Source organism: Adiantum capillus-veneris, chromosome 26, assembly GCF_014529385.1.
Source record: "Adiantum capillus-veneris isolate H3 chromosome 26, ASM1452938v2, whole genome shotgun sequence".
NCBI lineage: Eukaryota > Viridiplantae > Streptophyta > Polypodiopsida > Polypodiales > Pteridaceae > Adiantum > Adiantum capillus-veneris.
The window spans coordinates 119,263,899-119,282,017 of record NC_140956.1 but is presented as its reverse complement, the minus strand read 5'-3'; the positions used below and the strand labels follow the sequence as shown (position 1 = coordinate 119,282,017).

The 18,119-nt window shown below is 47.2% G+C and overlaps 1 protein-coding gene across 3 annotated transcripts in view; it reads right to left on the bottom strand.

Moving 5' to 3' along the window:
* Positions 1–17,647, bottom strand: part of LOC147424074 (putative phospholipid-transporting ATPase 9) — a 133,020-nt gene extending 115,373 nt beyond the window's left edge. The window contains exons 1-2 of one of the 3 annotated variants that reach the window (XM_086501125.1): positions 17,159–17,647; positions 16,824–16,945 (exon numbers count right to left, since the gene is read on the bottom strand). In XM_086501125.1, coding sequence (XP_086357251.1) covers positions 16,824–16,945; positions 17,159–17,318 — 282 coding nt within the window. In that variant the 5' untranslated portion in view covers positions 17,319–17,647. Of the gene's footprint in view, positions 1–16,823 lie in introns of all 3 variants that reach the window. The other 2 variants (XM_086501126.1, XM_086501124.1) reach the window with 2 other exon arrangements.
* Between the last annotated feature and the right edge of the window lie 472 nt (positions 17,648–18,119).

Sequence of the window (18,119 nt, the reverse complement as noted above, 5' to 3'; positions counted from 1 at the left end):
TCAGAGGACACCCACTGACTGCTACACGCATTGGTAACGCTTTGGGAATGACAACCTTTCCGGCAATCAAACCAACTACGAGAACCTATTCACAACTTTCGAAAGATGCGACAATCGAGGCATGCAAAGAGCTACTTAGTAGGAGTCATGCTGATTATGCAAGGAATAAAAAGCTCTGGGCCATTTTCAAGTATTATTTTTTGGTCAGAGATCCTAAAGTCGGCAAGGGCAAGAGCAAGGGTAGATGTGACGTGCCTACTATATTCTCGCACTACGAAGGCCTATATTGCCTCATCCACACCATCCCGTGTGGCTTTCATCAAATTTTATTTACCTCTTTACAGTCGCGGGCAAAAAGATTCAAAGCTCAGGTGCAATCTGTGCAATCTAGCTTTCAATGCTTCGCAGCTCCGATGTTGGCTTGGGTCATTAATATACCTGTTAGTCCTATGGATGTGGATGCAGCGATGCAGCGTAAAAGCTCTAAGGGAAAAGGAAAAGATATTGAACAAACAATGGATCTATCTGAAAAGCCAAAGAAAAAGAGAGCAAAGGTAGTGAAGGACACAGTAGAATCTTTGGTATCCCTGCCAGTTTCGGAAAGCCAACAGCTTCGAGTGAAGCAACCAGTTCGACGTTCCTCGCATACGGTCGCTACTGATTCGATGGTAAGTTCAGGTGGTACAGATCACACTATGCATGTCACAGATGTGGCTTCTACAGTGTGTGTTCCTCTCTCTACTGCTGCTATTTTTACTCCTACCACAGTGACTAGCTCCCACGTCCCAGTGGCAGTTGCTTCTTCTCCTATGCCTAGTCCTGCGGCAACCACTCCCACCATCTCTACCTCGACAGAGAGGCATGCGCCTAGTCCACCACGAGCAGTGCCACTTGTCACACCAGTCCCACCAACTGTCCCACTTGCCAGCTCTCTTCACACTGACACTGTTACAAGACCTTCCACAAGGTCGGATTCTACATCATTTTTTCGGCTATCTGAGGATATATTGCAGGAGTCTAGGCAAGCCATTGCTACCATTGAGCTGGGAGCAGAGCGTTACCAGCGTCACGCAGCTACTTACGCAGCTATGGAGGGAGCTCTCAAGGTTGCTGAGAGCGCCATCGCTGATAGGGATGCCACTATTTTCGCACTCCAACAGGCCCTGAAGTTAAAGTCTCAAGTGATTAGTGACCTTCAGAATCAACTACAAGGATTTAGAGAATTGTTGTTACATGAAAATAGGGCAACGCAGCCTACGATGATGGGTATGGGATATGGGTGGACTGGAGCAGGTACACCAGTGCAGCATGCAGCAACGGGTCCTTCTCAGCAGTTTATGGGACTTTACTCACAGACTCCAGTTCCCGTTCAGTACTACAATCAACAACAACAACAATATCCTCCTCCTTAGGGGTTTCAATCTTCACCATTGCCTCAGATGCAAAATATGACTTGTTGTGATGGAGTTGCTGGAGCACATCGCCATGGCTGTGTTACTCGACGTCCTCAGTACACTACAGGACAGGTGCTACCATCTGCCCAGCAACAGGTGGCTAGTCATTTCTCAGGAAACACACTTACTGACAGGAGAGCTCACATACAGCAAGGCCCCACAATCGATTTGATGGCTCCACCTCCAGAGGCTGATACTTCGGAAGCAGCAGTGGCCACCACTCTATCTCTTGGATGACAGATTCAGGAGCTCACCATTGTATATACTAGTAGTTTTCTTTCACAGTTTTAGTATTCCTCTCACCGGGACGGTGAGCGGTCTTGTGGCGGGCAACCTGTAGCAGGTTACAGTGTCACTTCACAAGACAGACAGACAGTTGGACAGTTAGCTACAGTTGGTCTGGTTCACACTGGACGGACCCTTTGAGCTGGGAGTGACAAGTGGCAAGGTACCTACGATGGTCTAGTGGACATCGTGGCCAGGTCACCACCACCACTCAGTTTGGAGATAGAATTAGCTAACTGGACATTTATGAGCCGTTGGTGGCTCTTTATGGTTGTACATATGAGTAGTCGTTTTGGGCCAGTTCTATCATCTTGTACGTAGTCGTCTAAAGGGAGTCTTACACAGAGCACTGCTTCACCATCCCTGCACATCTGAGCCTCGACACCCCATTTGTACCTGTGAGTCCTGGGCTGGAGCTGAGTGTGCTGCCACCCCAGATTTTGTACATGGTTCTTTGAGCTAGTCAAGTCCACATGTTCTGGTCCCCTGTTGTGTCTCTCTTGTTATCCATTGTTCCTGTGTTTCATTCTGTTTGAGAGAGTTTCCATTTGTTTGAGTGAGATTGTCACGCACATTGCACTGAGGGGCACCCACACTGTAGAGAGCACGACACATTATCCGCGCTACGACGAATTTGAGTCGCTTTCAGCGCGGCCCAAAGAAGCAAGCGTTGCAGACCTTTATGAAGTTCAAGTACCGCTCGACCCACACAACAGAGTGGGCCGGCGAAGAGTCCCTTCCAGGATTCCGGATGCTGTTGGCAATCTCCCTCGACGCCATACAATTCGGTACCAGTACCTCACTTTGAAAAGGAGGGGATGTCACGTGACACATCCCAACCCTATGTGTCCGTGGACAAGCTACACCACAACACGGTTCAGTCAGTCAAGTCAAGTTAGATTAGAAGTGATATGGCACTTTTGTGAGTCTATTCGTAGACCGTGCATGCCCAGTCACTTAGCATAGATGCATATCCTCCGGTTGCACACAGCATGATCATCGGAATTCCCATCAGAATCCATTAGCATCAGTTAGGGGAATTTTCCAGTGCATTTAGCCTATTTTCCTATTTATTGGTTATTTTCATTTATTATTTTTAAGTGACTTTCCTACAAAAGTAGGTAGGGCAATTTTGCTAAGTTTCTATATAAGCAAACCCAAGTTAGCACTAAATGGGAGAAGAGGCAGCAAGAGCTTCCCGCTCAACAGGCAACTTCTCAGCAGTACCCCCCCTCAGCATTAGACCATCGCCATCCTCTCCCATCTCCTTGGCGTTTTCTCTTCTAGCGGATCCTGGCGTGCCATTCCCAATAACCATCGCCAGCACCCACCAGATCTTGGCGTTTTTCCATTAGCACCAAGGCAGCCAGTTCAGCCCATTCAAAAACGCCAGCAAGCCAGATCCTTCCAGCGTTTTTGTTCAGCTTTAGGAACTTTTTCACACCAGCATTTTTCAGCATGGATATGCCTACATAACCAGCGTTTTTCCAGCCTGATACATCAGCACTTGCAGCGTTTTCAGCAGGTGCAAATCTGCCCTAAACGCAGCCAAGAAAATACAGCAGATCAGCGTTTTGAGTCTTCAGCAAGATCCACGACAAAGCCTTCAAAATCAGCCCCTTAACATGCAAGAAAACAGTCATTTTCAGCCTTGAACAGTCCAACAAATCAGCATCAAGAAGAGCCCAGATTTCAGCCCAAGTCGCCGTCGTCATCGGCATAGTCTCATTGCATCAGTCCATTGCATTTGCATTGTACGCATTTGTGAAATCAAGTAGACCACTCTCGCCGACGAGAGTGGGGCCTTCGGAGGAGGGTTTTACAACCTCTCGGGTGTCGTATCTCTTCTCTCTCCTTCTCTCGGTCTCATTCACTTGCACGCACAATCCACTCACTTTGTTCGTGACCACAGCACTCTACAAGACGGAAAGCTCTCTCTTTCCCTAAAGAACTAAAATGAGCCTTGAGCAGTAAAGATCACTAATCTTGAGAAAATACAACATTCATTCCGCTGCACCTAACATTCCTACCCCACTCACCCTCACCCCTCACCACACCTCGCCCTAGTCCCTTCCCCTCACCCATCACCCCTTAAGTCCTCGCCCCTAGTCCCTCCCCCTCGCCCCCTACCCACTCGCCCTCACCCCCTCACCACCCCTCTTGCACTCGCCCCTACCCAACCCCACTCGCCCCTACCCTCCCCCTCACATTCCCTCGCCCCTACCCACCCCCTCTCGCCCCTAGTCCCTCCCCCTCGCCCCCTACCCACTCGCCCTCGCCACACACCACCCCTTTGGCACTCGCCCCTACCCAGCCCCACTCGCCCCTACCCTCCCCCTCACATTCCCTCGCCCCTACCCACCCCTGCCTAGCCTCCCTCGCCCCTACCATCCCCTCACATTCCCTCGCCCCTACCCACCCCCTCACCTTCCCCTCACCCCTACCCACCCCCTCTCGCCCCTACCCACCCCCTCATATTCTCTCGCCCCTACCCACCCCCTCACATTCCCTCGCCCCTACCTAGCCACCATTCACCTCTATCTAGCCCTCCCCACCCCTCTCAGCCTCAGCAAGTTTTTCCCCCCACCCCCCACTGTCTATCCTGTTCTCTCTCTCCTGCGAGGAAATGGAGACCTCCTGTAATTAGATTATCAAGCGGCCCTCTGGCTTTGTTTCCTTCGTCACGAGAGATGGCCAGAGACACACAGGGGGAGAGCAATTTTGTGTAATCATATCACAGCAGCAAGCTTAAGAGCCTTTTTGGCTGTTTCCTTGGGGCTTTCAAGCATTCACCTGGTTGCCATCACAATGTTGTTAATGCTTTTCGTTCTGCGATTACGATGGAGCTTAACCTTAACTGCGGTGTTACTCGGGCTTATGGTCATCCTCTTTTCGAGAAGAGGTTGCAAAAAGTGTGGCAAGGTTCATCTGCAACTGCAAGCATGGACCAGGTCATTTTCCTATCACTATGGTTAAGGAAGATAAAGATGCTCTGGAATCAAACTGAGCTTATCTCTTTGCTGCAGAGCCTCATTTTTTTTGCCAATTGAGATTCTTAGGCTATGCAATCATACATACTGGGTTCCTACTTAGTTAGAGGCTTAAGGCAATTGCAAGCAGTGCAGTGTTTTTAACTGCACTTTTGAGGTATGTAAGGTCATGGGCCTAACGCCTGCTTAAAGATAGATGTACGGATGTAGTACCTAGTGGTTCTCCTTCACCGTTTTTTCAGTATTCCTCTCACCGAGACGGTGAGCGGTCTTGTGGCGGGCAACCTGTAGCAGGGCTACAGTGTCACTTCACAGGACAGACAGTTGGACAGTTGGTTACAGTTGGTCTGGTTCACACTGGTCGGACCCTCTGGGCTGGGGAGTGACACGTGGCACGGTAGCAACGGTGGTCTAGTGGACCACCACTCAGTTTGGAGATAGACTTAGCTGACTGGACATTTATGAGCCGTTGGTGGCTCTTTATGATTGTACATGTGAGTAGTAGCTGTTGGGTCAGGATCATCATCTTCTTGATCATATGCTCCAGCATTGTTGTGTAGAGCAATGAATCTATACACAGAGCGCGCCTTCACCATCCCTGCACATTTGAGCCTCGACACCCCATTGTACTTGAGCGTCCTGGGCTGGAGCTGAGTGTGATGCCACGCCAGAGTCTGTATCAGTTATTTGAGATAGTCGGGTTTGTTGTGGTCTACTGTTGTTGTTGTGTCTCTGTGAGTTCAATCATTGTCTATTGTTTCTTGTGTTCAATCTGTTTTGAGTGAGATTGTCACGCACATTGCACCGAGGAGCACCCACTGTAGAGAGCACGACACACTATCTGCGCTACAAAGGTGACCTGGAAGATGTAGAGCCGGATGGAGGTATGGGTGATGAGGTTGGTGGACTTTTACTAGGTACCAAAGGTGACCTGGAAGATGTAGAACCGGATGGAGGTATGGGTGATGAGGTTGGTGGACTTTTACTAGGTACCAAAGGTTGACGTCTCCTGTTATAGTACTTCAGAGGATTCAGTAGTGCGCTTTGACGCTCTAATGTCCGCCTTGTATGTGTCATGCAGTGACCACAAACCCAACAAAGCTTTGGGCAAGAAGACCTTTAATTGGTTGAACACAGGTCTAGACTCTGCTAGACCAAGGCGAGTGACTAGACCATCTGGCTGGACCAGGGACAAGGAAGGACTAGACCACCTAGCTGGACCAGGGACGAGGAAGGACTAGACCAAGACGATAGCTTGGTTGGACCAGGGCGAGAGAGGACCAGACCAGCAGGCTGCACCGTGCAAGGCAAAGTCTGCACAGTGCAAGGCAAAGTCGGCGAAGCTAGGTAAAAACCAACTAGCTTCTCGATTTGTACCTCAACAGAGAGTGAGACTTCAGTTGAGGTCCTACAGTGATCGCCATAAATGAGCACCTGTAGCGTGGATAGTATGTCGTGCTCTCTACAATGGGTGCTCCTCAGTGCAATGTGCGTGACATCTCACTCAAACAGACTAAAAACAGAGGAACGATAGATAACAACTGATCACACAGAGACACAACAGCAGACCAGAACATAGGACTCGACTATCTCAAAGACCCGACACAGACTCTGGCATGGCAGCACACTCAGCTCCAGCCCAGGACTCACAGGTACAATGGGGGTGTCGAGGCTCTGATGTGCAGGGGTGTGCAGATGTGCCGTGTGACTAGACTCGCTCTCCAAGACGACGACGTTGGACCATATATGAAGATCAGTCATGACCCAACAGCTACTACTCCCACCGTAAAGAGCCACACACACCTCACAAATGTCAGCCATCTAAGTCTATCTCCAGACAGAGTGGTGGTGGTGACCTGGCCACGATGTCCACTAGACCACCGTCATATCCCTGCCACGTGTCGCTGCCCAGCCCAAGAGTCCGTCCAGTGTGAACCAGCCCAGACCAACTGTACTAACTGTGTGTCTTGTGAAAGTGACACTGAGCATGCTACACTCCTAGGCCCTCGCTCTCTGAATATGAGCTCAATTGTGCTTGTAGCACTGCTTCGTAGAATTTGGCCAATGTGTGGCCAATCGTGATAGTCCGATAGTTGATCGGGTCAAGATTGCTTGTCATGTGGCTCCTAGGCCTTCGCTCTCTGCATATGAGCTCAATTGTGCCTGTAGCACTACTCCATAGAATTTGGCCAATGTGTGGCCAATCATGATAGTTCGATAGTTGCCCGGGTCAAGATTGTCCTAGACTTTTCGATGAGCCCATGGGTATGCCTAGTCCACTCTGCTAGTAATCCATCTGCTAGAGGTTTGTTAAAGAGCAAGGCAATGAATGGAGCAAGGGTGCCTACCGCATATATAAGGTGCTCACTTTGCATGCCTGTGTGATCTGCAAACCGGCCATGCTACATGTCACGTGACACATCCCAACCCTATGTGTCCGTGGACAAGCTACACCATAACAGGGTTTCCGTCCAAGTCCAGTCAAGTTAGATTAGGAGAGATTTGGCACTTTTTTGAGTCTATTCGTAGACCGTGCATGCCTAGTCACTCAGTGTAGGTGCATATCCTCTGGTTGCATAAGCACAAGCATAAGCATTTCCATTTGATTCCATCAGAGTGAGTTTGGGGATTTTCAGGTGACTTTATCCCATTATTCCCTATTTTTGACATTTTTCACTTTTTTATTAAGTGACCTTTGTTGGGTAGTCAGTAGGGCAAATTGGGTAAGTTAATTTAGAAGCAAACCCAAGTTAGCACAAATTGGCAGATGAGCAGAGAGCACAACAGGCTTCCCCAAGCAGCACGTGTCCCCTCCCTCTCAGCAAGAACCTCCCCATCCCCTTGGCGAGGCCAACCCATCATGCTAGCGTTTTCATCCTAGAGCGCTTCCCCATCGCCGGTGTTTACCAGATTTCCATCGCCATCCATTGTGCTGCCTAGCGTTTTTCATCATTGCAAGGATCACCAGCAAGGGACCAGATCAGCGTTTTCACCCAGTTCAGGCCAGCGTTTTTGCAAGCCACTAACGCCAGCAACACCCAGCTTTTGCAGCATTTTCTAGAGCAGCCTTGACAGAGATTTTCAGCCTCTTACAACCTGCTGTGGCAGCGTTTTCAGCCAGCCTGTCGACACCCAAAAACGCAGCCTAAGTGCAGTCAAAAGGCAGCGTTTTATTCTCAGAAATTCAGCCCTGAAACCGCAGCAGAAACCCAGATCCCTTCAGCGTTTTTCATCCATGATTCAGCCCAACAAAAACAGTCCAATTTCAGCCACAAGAAAGATCCCAGATTTAGCCTAAGTTGCCGCCGTCTTCGTCGTCATCGGCATAGTCCTATTGCATCATTCCATTGCATTTGCATTGTACGCATTGTGCAATCAAGTAGACCACTCTCGCCGACGAGAGTGGGGCCTTCGGAGGAGGGTTTTACAACCTCTCGGTGTCGTATCTCTTCTCTCTGCTTCTCTCAGTCTCATTCACTTGCACGCACAATCCACTCACTTTGTTCGTGACCACAACACTCTACAGGCAGAAAGCTCTCTCTTTCCCTAAGAACTAAAAGGAACCTTGAGCAATAAAGATCACTAATCTTGAGAAAATACAACATTCATTCCGCTGCACCTTACATTGGTATCAGAGCTTTGGAAGTGTTCTGCATTACTCAAGGAAAGAACCACAAGAATTTTTTTTTGCTTGTTGCGGTCGCACGAACCCAAGTTTACTTGGGCGTGGCGATTCCTAATCGTGTTTTCTTGAAGAGTGACAAGAATCCCAAGAAAGAAGGGCTTGTCCAACCTCCCCTTGTGTCTCTTTTCATTCATTGAGAGCGGACCGTGCACTTAGCGGCCGGCCAATCGACGTGAGGTGGGAAAAAGCAACCTTGGTGTGAGCGCAAGGCCGCCAAGGGGTGCGCCGGCAGAAAAGGGTAGAACTCGGGTGAAGAGAAGATCCTTCTCCAACGCGATTTGCAAGCGGAAGAAACCCTCAAGAACCTCAAGAATCTCAAGAACTCAAGACCCAAGTTCCTCGTGAACTTAAGAACCAAAGATCCCAATGCATGGTCGTCACCCGAAGCGGCATGGATACTTCGCATTCAGGTGATGAGCATGAGAGAGGCGACAAAGGATTTTCCCCACCAGGAGATTTTTCCGACCCTCCCCCTTCGCCATCTACGCCACGAGTTGTCCTCACTCCTATGGAGATGATAGTCAAGTCAATGTTGGACATGATGACACGACAACAAGAAACGAATTGAGTTGCCTTGGAACGACTCGCAAGCAAAGCAGATGAACAAGCGGTATAGACCCATACACAAGAAGCCAAGGACCGTGAGCGCGGAGAACAAAACGACAAACTTGCTGCACAACAAGAAGAACATCGACTTGCTCAGGCACGTGAGCGCCTTGCTTAGGAACGTGAGCGCATTGCAATTGCCGCAAGACAAGAAGACCAACGACTTGCCCTCGAACGCGAGCGCATTGAATGCAAAGAACGCAAAGCAGAAAGGGACGCCGAGCGAGAAGCTCAAAGGGAGATTCGTCAACAAGAGTTTATTTCCCAAGTCCTAGCCTCGAAGGCCGAATCACCCAAAGATCGTGGGAGTTCGTCAAGTGGCGCAAGCCACGAGGCGGATTCACACAATCCAGTCACAGAGAAGTTGACTTTCAGTAAGTATGACGGTAAGATGGATGCTACTGTTATTCATTCTTGGTTGCATCAATTTAATGCTTATTTTGCGGCAACTAAGAAAACAGGCAATAGCAAAGTTTTGACGGCAGCTATGTACCTTGCCGGTGATGCCATAAATTGGTATCAGGCTTGGCAAGAGGCACAGCTAGCCGCGCACATAGAGGCAGCCGACGATCTCACGCCCCTCTCTTTTAGTTGGGCTGATTTCCAAGACAAGCTCAAGGCACGGTTTATGCCACCTCAGTACCTTGCACGACTAAAGGACGATTGGCGAGCTCTCAAGTAAAACGGTACGCCGGTTATATCTTTCTCTAATCGGGTTTTGCAGCTCGGCACTCAATTATGCAAATCGGATAAGAAGCGCAAGGAGGCATTTCTTTACGGATTGGACGAGTATATCAAGTATGATGTCGAGGTACTCGATCCACCCGATCTCAACAAAGCGGTAGCCATTGCTCTCGCCCACGAGATGAAACACAACAAAGGAAAGCCTAAGGAAAACAAGACTTCTCAAGCAACCCCGCAGACTTCTCAGAGCACACAGAATGGTAAGAACAATAAGAATGGTAAGAATGGAAATTCTTCTAGCCCTTCTTCCTCTAATTCCTCGGAAAAGAACTCTAACAATGAATCTAAGGATAAAGCTAAAGCACCTGCAAAACCTAAGCTAACCCCTGATGAAAAAGCTTCTCAAGGAATTGTAGAAGGATACATCACGGCTGAAGAACAAGTGATTTATGCTAAAGAAGGTAGATGTTTTCAATGTCACATTAAGGGTCACATTAAGAAAAACTGTCCTAAGATAGTCACACCTAAAGAACCAAAGGCACTTGCAACTACCACCAACTCTCTCACAACACAACCTTCATCTTCTCATGACTCTGACACACACATTGATGAATCTCTAATGAAGTGTTATGGTCATGTCAAAGGACAGCGTTTTATCATATTGTTTGATCCAGGTAGTATGCATGATGTGATTAGTCCCCCTCTTGTTGAGAGAGCCCGCCTAGAGGTTAGTCAGAAATCTCCTATCGAGGTTTCTGGCTTCGCTCCTGGTATGGACTCTCTCATCACGAAGGAGTGCCTTGATGTGATGTTTACCATTCAACAAGCTTCGTTTAGCAGGAAATTTCTTGTGTCTCCTCTCTCAGGATGTGATATGATTTTGGGCATGAAGTGGTTTCGTGAACTGAACCCTCTCGTTGATTGGGAGGCTCTAACTCTCACTTTGCATGCCAAGACAGATTCCCCCCTCATCATTCGTGTTGAGGAGGGCTTACATTCTTTGCCTCTCATCTCGCATGTGCAGGTAAAGCGTGAATTACGACGAGGAGCACAAGCGGCATTCATATATGTTGCCCCGGTTTCCCAGAGCATTCAAGCTCCAGGTAAGTATTCGGAGTTGTTTACGAAATTTACACATCTCTTTTTGCAGGATGATCTTCCACCTCGTCTTCCACCGGAGCGGCCAGAGGACCATCGCATCGAGCTTATGGAGGGAGCGCAGCCGGTCAGTAAGGCTCCCTACCGTTTGAACAAGTCACGAGAGGAAGAGTTAGAGCGACAACTCACGGAGTTGGTGGCTAGAGGATTCATACGTCCTAGTGTAAGTCCTTTTGCTACCCCTATTTTGTTCGTTCGCAAGAAGGATGGTTCGTCTCGTTTGTGTGTTGATTACAAGGCATTAAACAAGATGACCGTCAAGAACAAGTTTCCGATGCCTCACATTGAGTATATCCTCGATAGGCTCAATGGAGCAAAGGTTTTCAGCAAGGTCGATCTCAAAAGTGGATACCATCAAGTACGGGTATTCAAAGGCGACATTTTCAAGACCGCCTTTCGCACCGAGCGAGGGCAATGGGAGTATATTGTTATGCCTTTTGGATTGACAGGAGCCGTGGATACGTTCAATCGTCTCATGGTAGGTCATTTCGGCGACATGGTAGGTGTATGTGTGTTCATCTTTTTGGATGATATTCTCATTTTTTCTGCATCGTGGGAACAACATGAAAGAGATGTCGAAAGGGTACTAACTCGTTTGGATGAGTGTCAGTTGTACATTGCAGCTAAGAAGTCTGAATTTTTTCTTACTGAAGTCACTTATTTGGGTTATATCATTTCTGCAGAAGGCGTCAAGCTAGACCCCGTGAAGGTGAAACAGGTTCGTAATTGGGATTTGCCCAAAACTGCATATGATGTGCGTTCTTTTCTTGGGTTATGCCAAGCATATAGTTCGCACATAGAGAATTTTGCACGTATTGCTGCACCTATGACTAATGTTTTGAAAGGGGTAAAGACTCGCCGTCAGCGTGTAAACTTGCCCGAGGCAGCCATTGAGGCTTTCGCAGCTCTCAAGGTTGCAGTGACAGAAGCTCCGTGTCTTATCCTTGCCTCTTGGGATGACCCCTTTGAGGTATGGACGGATGCGAGCAATGTCGCCATTGGCGCTCTGCTCCAGCAACATGGTCGCCCAGTAGCTTTCCTTAGCCGGAAGCTCAATAGTGCGGAAAAGAATTATTCAGTTTATGATAAAGAACTTTTGTCTGTCATTCACTCTCTTAAGCATTGGAAGCATTTTTTGTATGGTAGAGAGTTTACAGTGCGCAGAGATCATCAAGCCCTCAAGTGGCTACAGTCTATGCCTAGTGCACATTGGAGTGATCGCCAAGCGCGGTGGTCACAATTTTTTGAGCAATTTGGTGGTTTGATTGAGTATGTGCCTGGAAAAGCTAACCCTGTTGCAGATGCGTTGAGTCGCAAAGGGCAGATTTTGGCTCTTGAGTCAAGAACCACATTTTCTATACAGAGTGAGTCTTTTGACAGCATGAAGAATCAGTATGCAGATTCGGAGTTTGGTAAGTATTGGTTGCAGGCTCTTGCTTCCCAAGGGCCCAGCAACTATCTCATTCGTGATGGATTGTTATTTTTTCGTCAGCGTCTATGTGTGTTGCCCTCTCTTAGGCCAGCCATATTGCATGATGCACATGACTCTCACGGGTGGGCACAGGGGTATGAACACCACATTGGAAAAGATTGAACGGTTTTTCTATTGGCCTAAAATGCGAAAGGATGTGTTTAGTTATGTCACACATTGCACTATTTGTCAAAAAGTGAAAGCTCCTCGGGGTAAGCAACAAGGCCTCTTGCTTCCGCTACCTATTCTCCAGGGACCTTTCCAGGATATCTCTATGGATTTTGTGACTAACTTACCACCAAGTCAGCATTCAAGGAACACTCAATGTTTAACTATTATTGATCATTTCAGCAAATTCTGCATGTTGATTCCTTGTAAGGCCACAGTTACTGCACAAGATGTTGCACGATTGCTCATAAAGCATTGGTACCCCCTCTGTGGTTTGCCAAAGTCCATTGTTTCAGATAGGGATATTAAGTTTACGTCCAACTTTTGGCGTGCACTTTTTGAAAATTTTGGCACAAAGTTGAATTTTTCATCCGCTTTTCATCCACAGTCAGATGGTCAAACGGAAATTTATAATCAGTTAGCTTTTGATGTATTGAAGTCTTATGTTCATGATCAGCAGACTCAATGGGAGCTCTTTCTCCCATTGGTACAGGCTATTCTCAATGATTCCTTCTCTTCTGCTATTGGTCGAATTCCGTATGAGGCAACTTTTGGCCGCCGATTCCAGTCATTGTTGACTCGATCGGTCAGTCAAATGCCTGATGCCAATGCTGAGAGTCAGTCATTGGATGAGATTTTTGAGAGTGTGAAGCTTCGGCTAAGCAAGGCTCGGGAATCTTATTCTCGACAGGCTAACAAGCATCGTCAGGAGGTCTCGATCAAGGAAGGAGATTGGGTGTATCTACAGATTATGAAACAGCGTCTTAAGCAAGTTGGAAAGAAATATCCTAAATTATCTTTTCGTATGTATGGTCCTTTTCCAGTCATCAAAAAGATTAACAAGGTTTCAATGAAATTAAAGTTTCCTAACTCATGGTCAATGCACAACGTTTTCCATGTTTCTTGGTGAAAAGTGTTTCAGGGAACACCTCCAAAGGACGTTTCGGAAGAAGAAGAACCGGAGATCATCGATGAAGCAGAAGTCATGGAGCCGGAGCAAGTCTTGTTGCATCGGTTTCGCCATGGTTCAAAGAAACAAGTACGACAGTATTTTTTGAAGTTCAAAGATCGAGGAACCCATGAAGCGGTGTGGGTAGACAAAGAGTTCTTCAAGGATTACCCAGAGTTGTTGGCAGACTACAAGAATCCATGCAGCTCGGTACCAGTACCTCACTTTATAAAGGAGGGGATGTCACGTGACATCCCAACCCTATGTGTCCGTGGACAAGCTACACCATAACAGGGTTTCCGTCCAAGTCCAGTCAAGTTAGATTAGGAGAAATCTGGCACTTTTTTGAGTCTATTCGTAGACCGTGCATGCCCAGTCACTCAGTGTAGGTGCATATCCTCTGGTTGCATAAGCACAAGCATAAGCATTTTCATCAGATTCCATCAGAGTCAGTTTGGGGATTTTCATATGACTTTATCCCATTATTCTCTATTTTTGACATTTTTCACTTATTTATTAAGTGACTTTTGTTGGGTAGTCAGTAGAGCAAATTGGGTAAGTTAATTTATAAGCAAACCCAAGTTAGCACAAATTGGCAGATGAGCAAAGAGCACAACAAGCTTCCCCAAGCAGCAGGTGTTCCCTCCCTCTCAGCAAGAACCTCCCCATCCCCTTGGCGAGGCCAACCCATCATGCTAGTGTTTTCATCCTCGAGCGCTTCCCCATCGCCGGTGTTTGCCAGATTTCCATCGCCATCCATTGTGCTGCCTAGCGTTTTTCATCATTGCAAGGATCACCAGCAAGGGACCAGATCAGCGTTTTCACCCAGTTCAGGCCAGCGTTTTTGCAAGCCACTAACGCTAGCACCACCCAGCTTTTGCAGCGTTTTCTGGAGCATCCTTGACAGCGATTTTCAGCCTCTTACAACCTGCTGTGGCAGCGTTTTCAGCCAGCCTGTCGACACCCAAAAACGCAGCCTAAGTGCAGTCAAAAGGCAGCGTTTTATTCTCAGAAATTCAGCCCTGAAACCGCAGCAGAAACCCAGATCCCTTCAGCGTTTTTCATCCATGATTCAGCCCAACAAAAACAGTCCAATTTCAGCCACAAGAAAGATCCCAGATTTAGCCTAAGTTGCCGCCGTCTTCGTCGTCATCGGCATAGTCCTATTGCATCATTCCATTGCATTTGCATTGTACGCATTGTGCAATCAAGTAGACCACTCTCGCCGACGAGAGTGGGGCCTTCGGAGGAGGGTTTTACAACCTCTCGGTGTCGTATCTCTTCTCTCTGCTTCTCTCAGTCTCATTCACTTGCACGCACAATCCACTCACTTTGTTCGTGACCACAACACTCTACAGGCAGAAAGCTCTCTCTTTCCCTAAGAACTAAAAGGAACCTTGAGCAATAAAGATCACTAATCTTGAGAAAATACAACATTCATTCCGCTGCACCTTACACTACAAGCAGTGAATTGCCCTCTCCACCATCACAACTGTGAAAAGAGTGGATGTGACCAGGCGTGGGTCTAGAGGCTCTAGAATGGGTGGTTGTCCAATTACCTAATAGAGTTTATGTGCATAGTCATGCTATTTCTATGGGTCCTCAATGAGGGTGGGTGGGTGGGTGGACGGGGCTCTTGTAGGCTGAATCGCAACTCATGAGTAGGCGATCAGTCTATCAACATCAGCGTTTTCAGAATTTGACCATAGCCTCACCGCACCGTTGCAGATCCATCCATCAACATTAGCGTTTTCAGAATTCAGCCCATCGTAGCAAAGCATCGTTTTCAGATTTAGCCCTCAGATCATCCAGCGTTATTCAATTTTCAGCCATGCCGCCATCGGCGAAAGCAAATCGACCCATAACCTCGTCGCCATTCCAAATCCCAGCCAGAATCCCTAGCGTTTTTGCATTTCAGCCCTTAGCCTCGCAAAACCAAGCATCTACAACAAGTTCCCATCAGCATCACAACATCTAGGACCATTGTATCAACATTTGTGCAATCTAAAGCAAATACCTTTGTAGCGATAGAGAGGGGGCCCTTGGAGGGGGGTTTGGGACCCCATCTGGTGTCAGTCTACTCTCTCTATCTCTATCATTCACAACACCTTCTCTCAGAGTATCATCCTCTTTCTCTCTAGTCTACTGCACAACTCTCATGAAGTAAAAGGAAGTCTCTCATTCATTAAAAGGAACCTTGAGTACGTACTGAGTACTCATCCTGAGCACACACCATTCATCACTTTTGTTGCACATAGCATGCATCGGCCCAGCAGGTCATCATGCTTGCCACATGGAAGACTCAAGGATGTGGCATCCTTGAAAGTCCGATATTTAGTGAGAGCCCAATCTTCTTCAGCAATGCATAGATGGACCACCCATTGGGCGCTAAAGAGCCCATTTATTCGCTTTTATGTTGATGTGGCACATTCATTAGCTTTTTATGCCCTGTGTCACTAGTTTCGATGAGGTAGCACTCTTATTGGCAAAGCCAGCTCTACACTAGGGCGACCCCCCTTTTGTTGGGCTCTAGTCGCTTATCAAATATTGAGTTATTGTTTTTTGGTCACTCTTCCTTGCTCACATTGTGTTTGCCTCCCCTCTTGTGTGCTTCTCTCTTTATTCCTTTCGGTAAAGAAGGGGGGGGGGGGGGGGGGGGGGGGGGGGGGGGACAAGACAACACGATGATGAGGCACATCCACCCCTCTCCAAAGGGCCCCCCACTCTATTAAATTATGGCTATTTTCAAGTCTGAATTATTGGTCTCCCATTCCAGCAAGACGGCACTAAAAGAGCTGAGTAGCATAATTAAGCATGTGGTGAATGACCAGCAACTGCCAAAGCTAAGCACGAGAGAAGCTATCCATACAAAACCACACACACAAAGCATGTTCTACCCAAGCAAGGATTTCATTAACATGATCACAAGCACGCGAACATGTTAGTAACGTTGATCACATTTTAAACCGCGTGATCACGTTCAATGTTCATGTGACCTTCCTAATAACCTGCAAAAACCACCCAAACCGGTAGTCCCTCCGGACTTTTCCATATCCTGGCAAGCCCGTTGGTGGGTTTTTGCCATATCCAAGTGGGCTTACCATTAAAAAATAATAGCCCGGTGGGATTTTGGTGGGTTATCAAGGCACCATTCATCGGCTTAAATGTGATCATGTAAATTGTAATTATGTGAATATGATAATAGCACATGGTAATCACAAAAAAATTCACACAATCACATGATTATTAAATCCCTGTGCAGACCAAGGTCATGCACCAAAGACCCATCTATATGCTCAAGAAAATCCTTAAGTTCATACAAAATGAAACAGTCCCGATGAGAAACTCGAAAGAAAATGATAAATTTTGGTACCTGCAAGAATCGCCTCCAATCTTCTATTGCCTCCTTCACCATGCTTACTCCCACAACAAAGAGCAGAGGTAAAATAAGACTTGTAGGGTTGAAGGGAGCAATCGGAGTAAGCGAGCATGCAGCTGCAAACAGGAAGTAGATGTTGGCAACTCGCCGGAACTGCTCAAACAAACATTTGGGAAAGAAAGTGAACATGTTGTATTTGGTTGTGGCAACATAATTGGACTCATACTCTGGTGACCGATCAGGATGATTGCAATGAACAACTCTAGAGAAGCCCCCACTTTCTGTATTCCCATCATTCATGTCATCTGAATGTGAAGCAGGTGACATACCACATGCAAATGAGTAGAGCTTGCTGAGTTGTAAGGCTCTCTTCTTCTTGGGTGCCATTTGACGACGATGAGGAGTGCTTAGAGACTCTTCTTTGAAGGTATCAGTATCAAGCCATGCAGCGAAGGCTTTTCTGATCTTTCTGGGCTGCACCGTTGCCATGGAAGGATAGCACGGTTAGCCATTAAGGCCAAGCAGAAAAATCTTTTCGAAGCTTTTTTATAATGTGACTAGCCATGTGCGGATAAATGCTCTGCCTGTGCCCATAGCCCACCAACAAGCCCCGAAAATCCACAAATACACCATGATTCTGGGAAAAACTCTACCCACATCTGAGCGTCAGGCCATCTTCTTGAGTCCAGAAGACCTGCTGATCCGCGTACTTGCTGCAGAAGCGTGTTTGCGGCTACATAGCAGAAGAACAAGGCCGGTCGAATGGTGAGGTGCCATTCGAAATACTGAAATGTTTGGAAGTTGGCAAAGGGCGGCAGGTTTTCAAATATCGACATGAGAGAGAGAGAGAGAGAGAGAGAGAGAGAAAGATGTGTAACATCTTTACAAGGCAAAATGGCCTATTTGACCAAAAAGTTACAACCATAATCAGACTGATACAACTACCTGGCAAAGAATTTTAGAAAAAGAAATTAGGGTACTAATAATCCAAGAAGAATGCTACATATGCATCATGAGTCACAATGTGGGTTATAGGTGAACACTCCGATACACTCAACGCACTTGCACAATCTCTCAAGAGAAATTAATATGATATACCAAATGGGGGTTCATCCCATGAAGCAACTCATGGTCTCTACAGTATGGTGTCTTTTGTAGGTGTATCCCGCTCCAATGATATGTTGGATCCTCCGTTGTAGATGATGTCTAAATACTAGTCTCTATCTCAGTATGGGTCGTCTTAACCTTGTCAGTACATAAAGCTATCACTTTAAAAGCCATGTGGAGTAG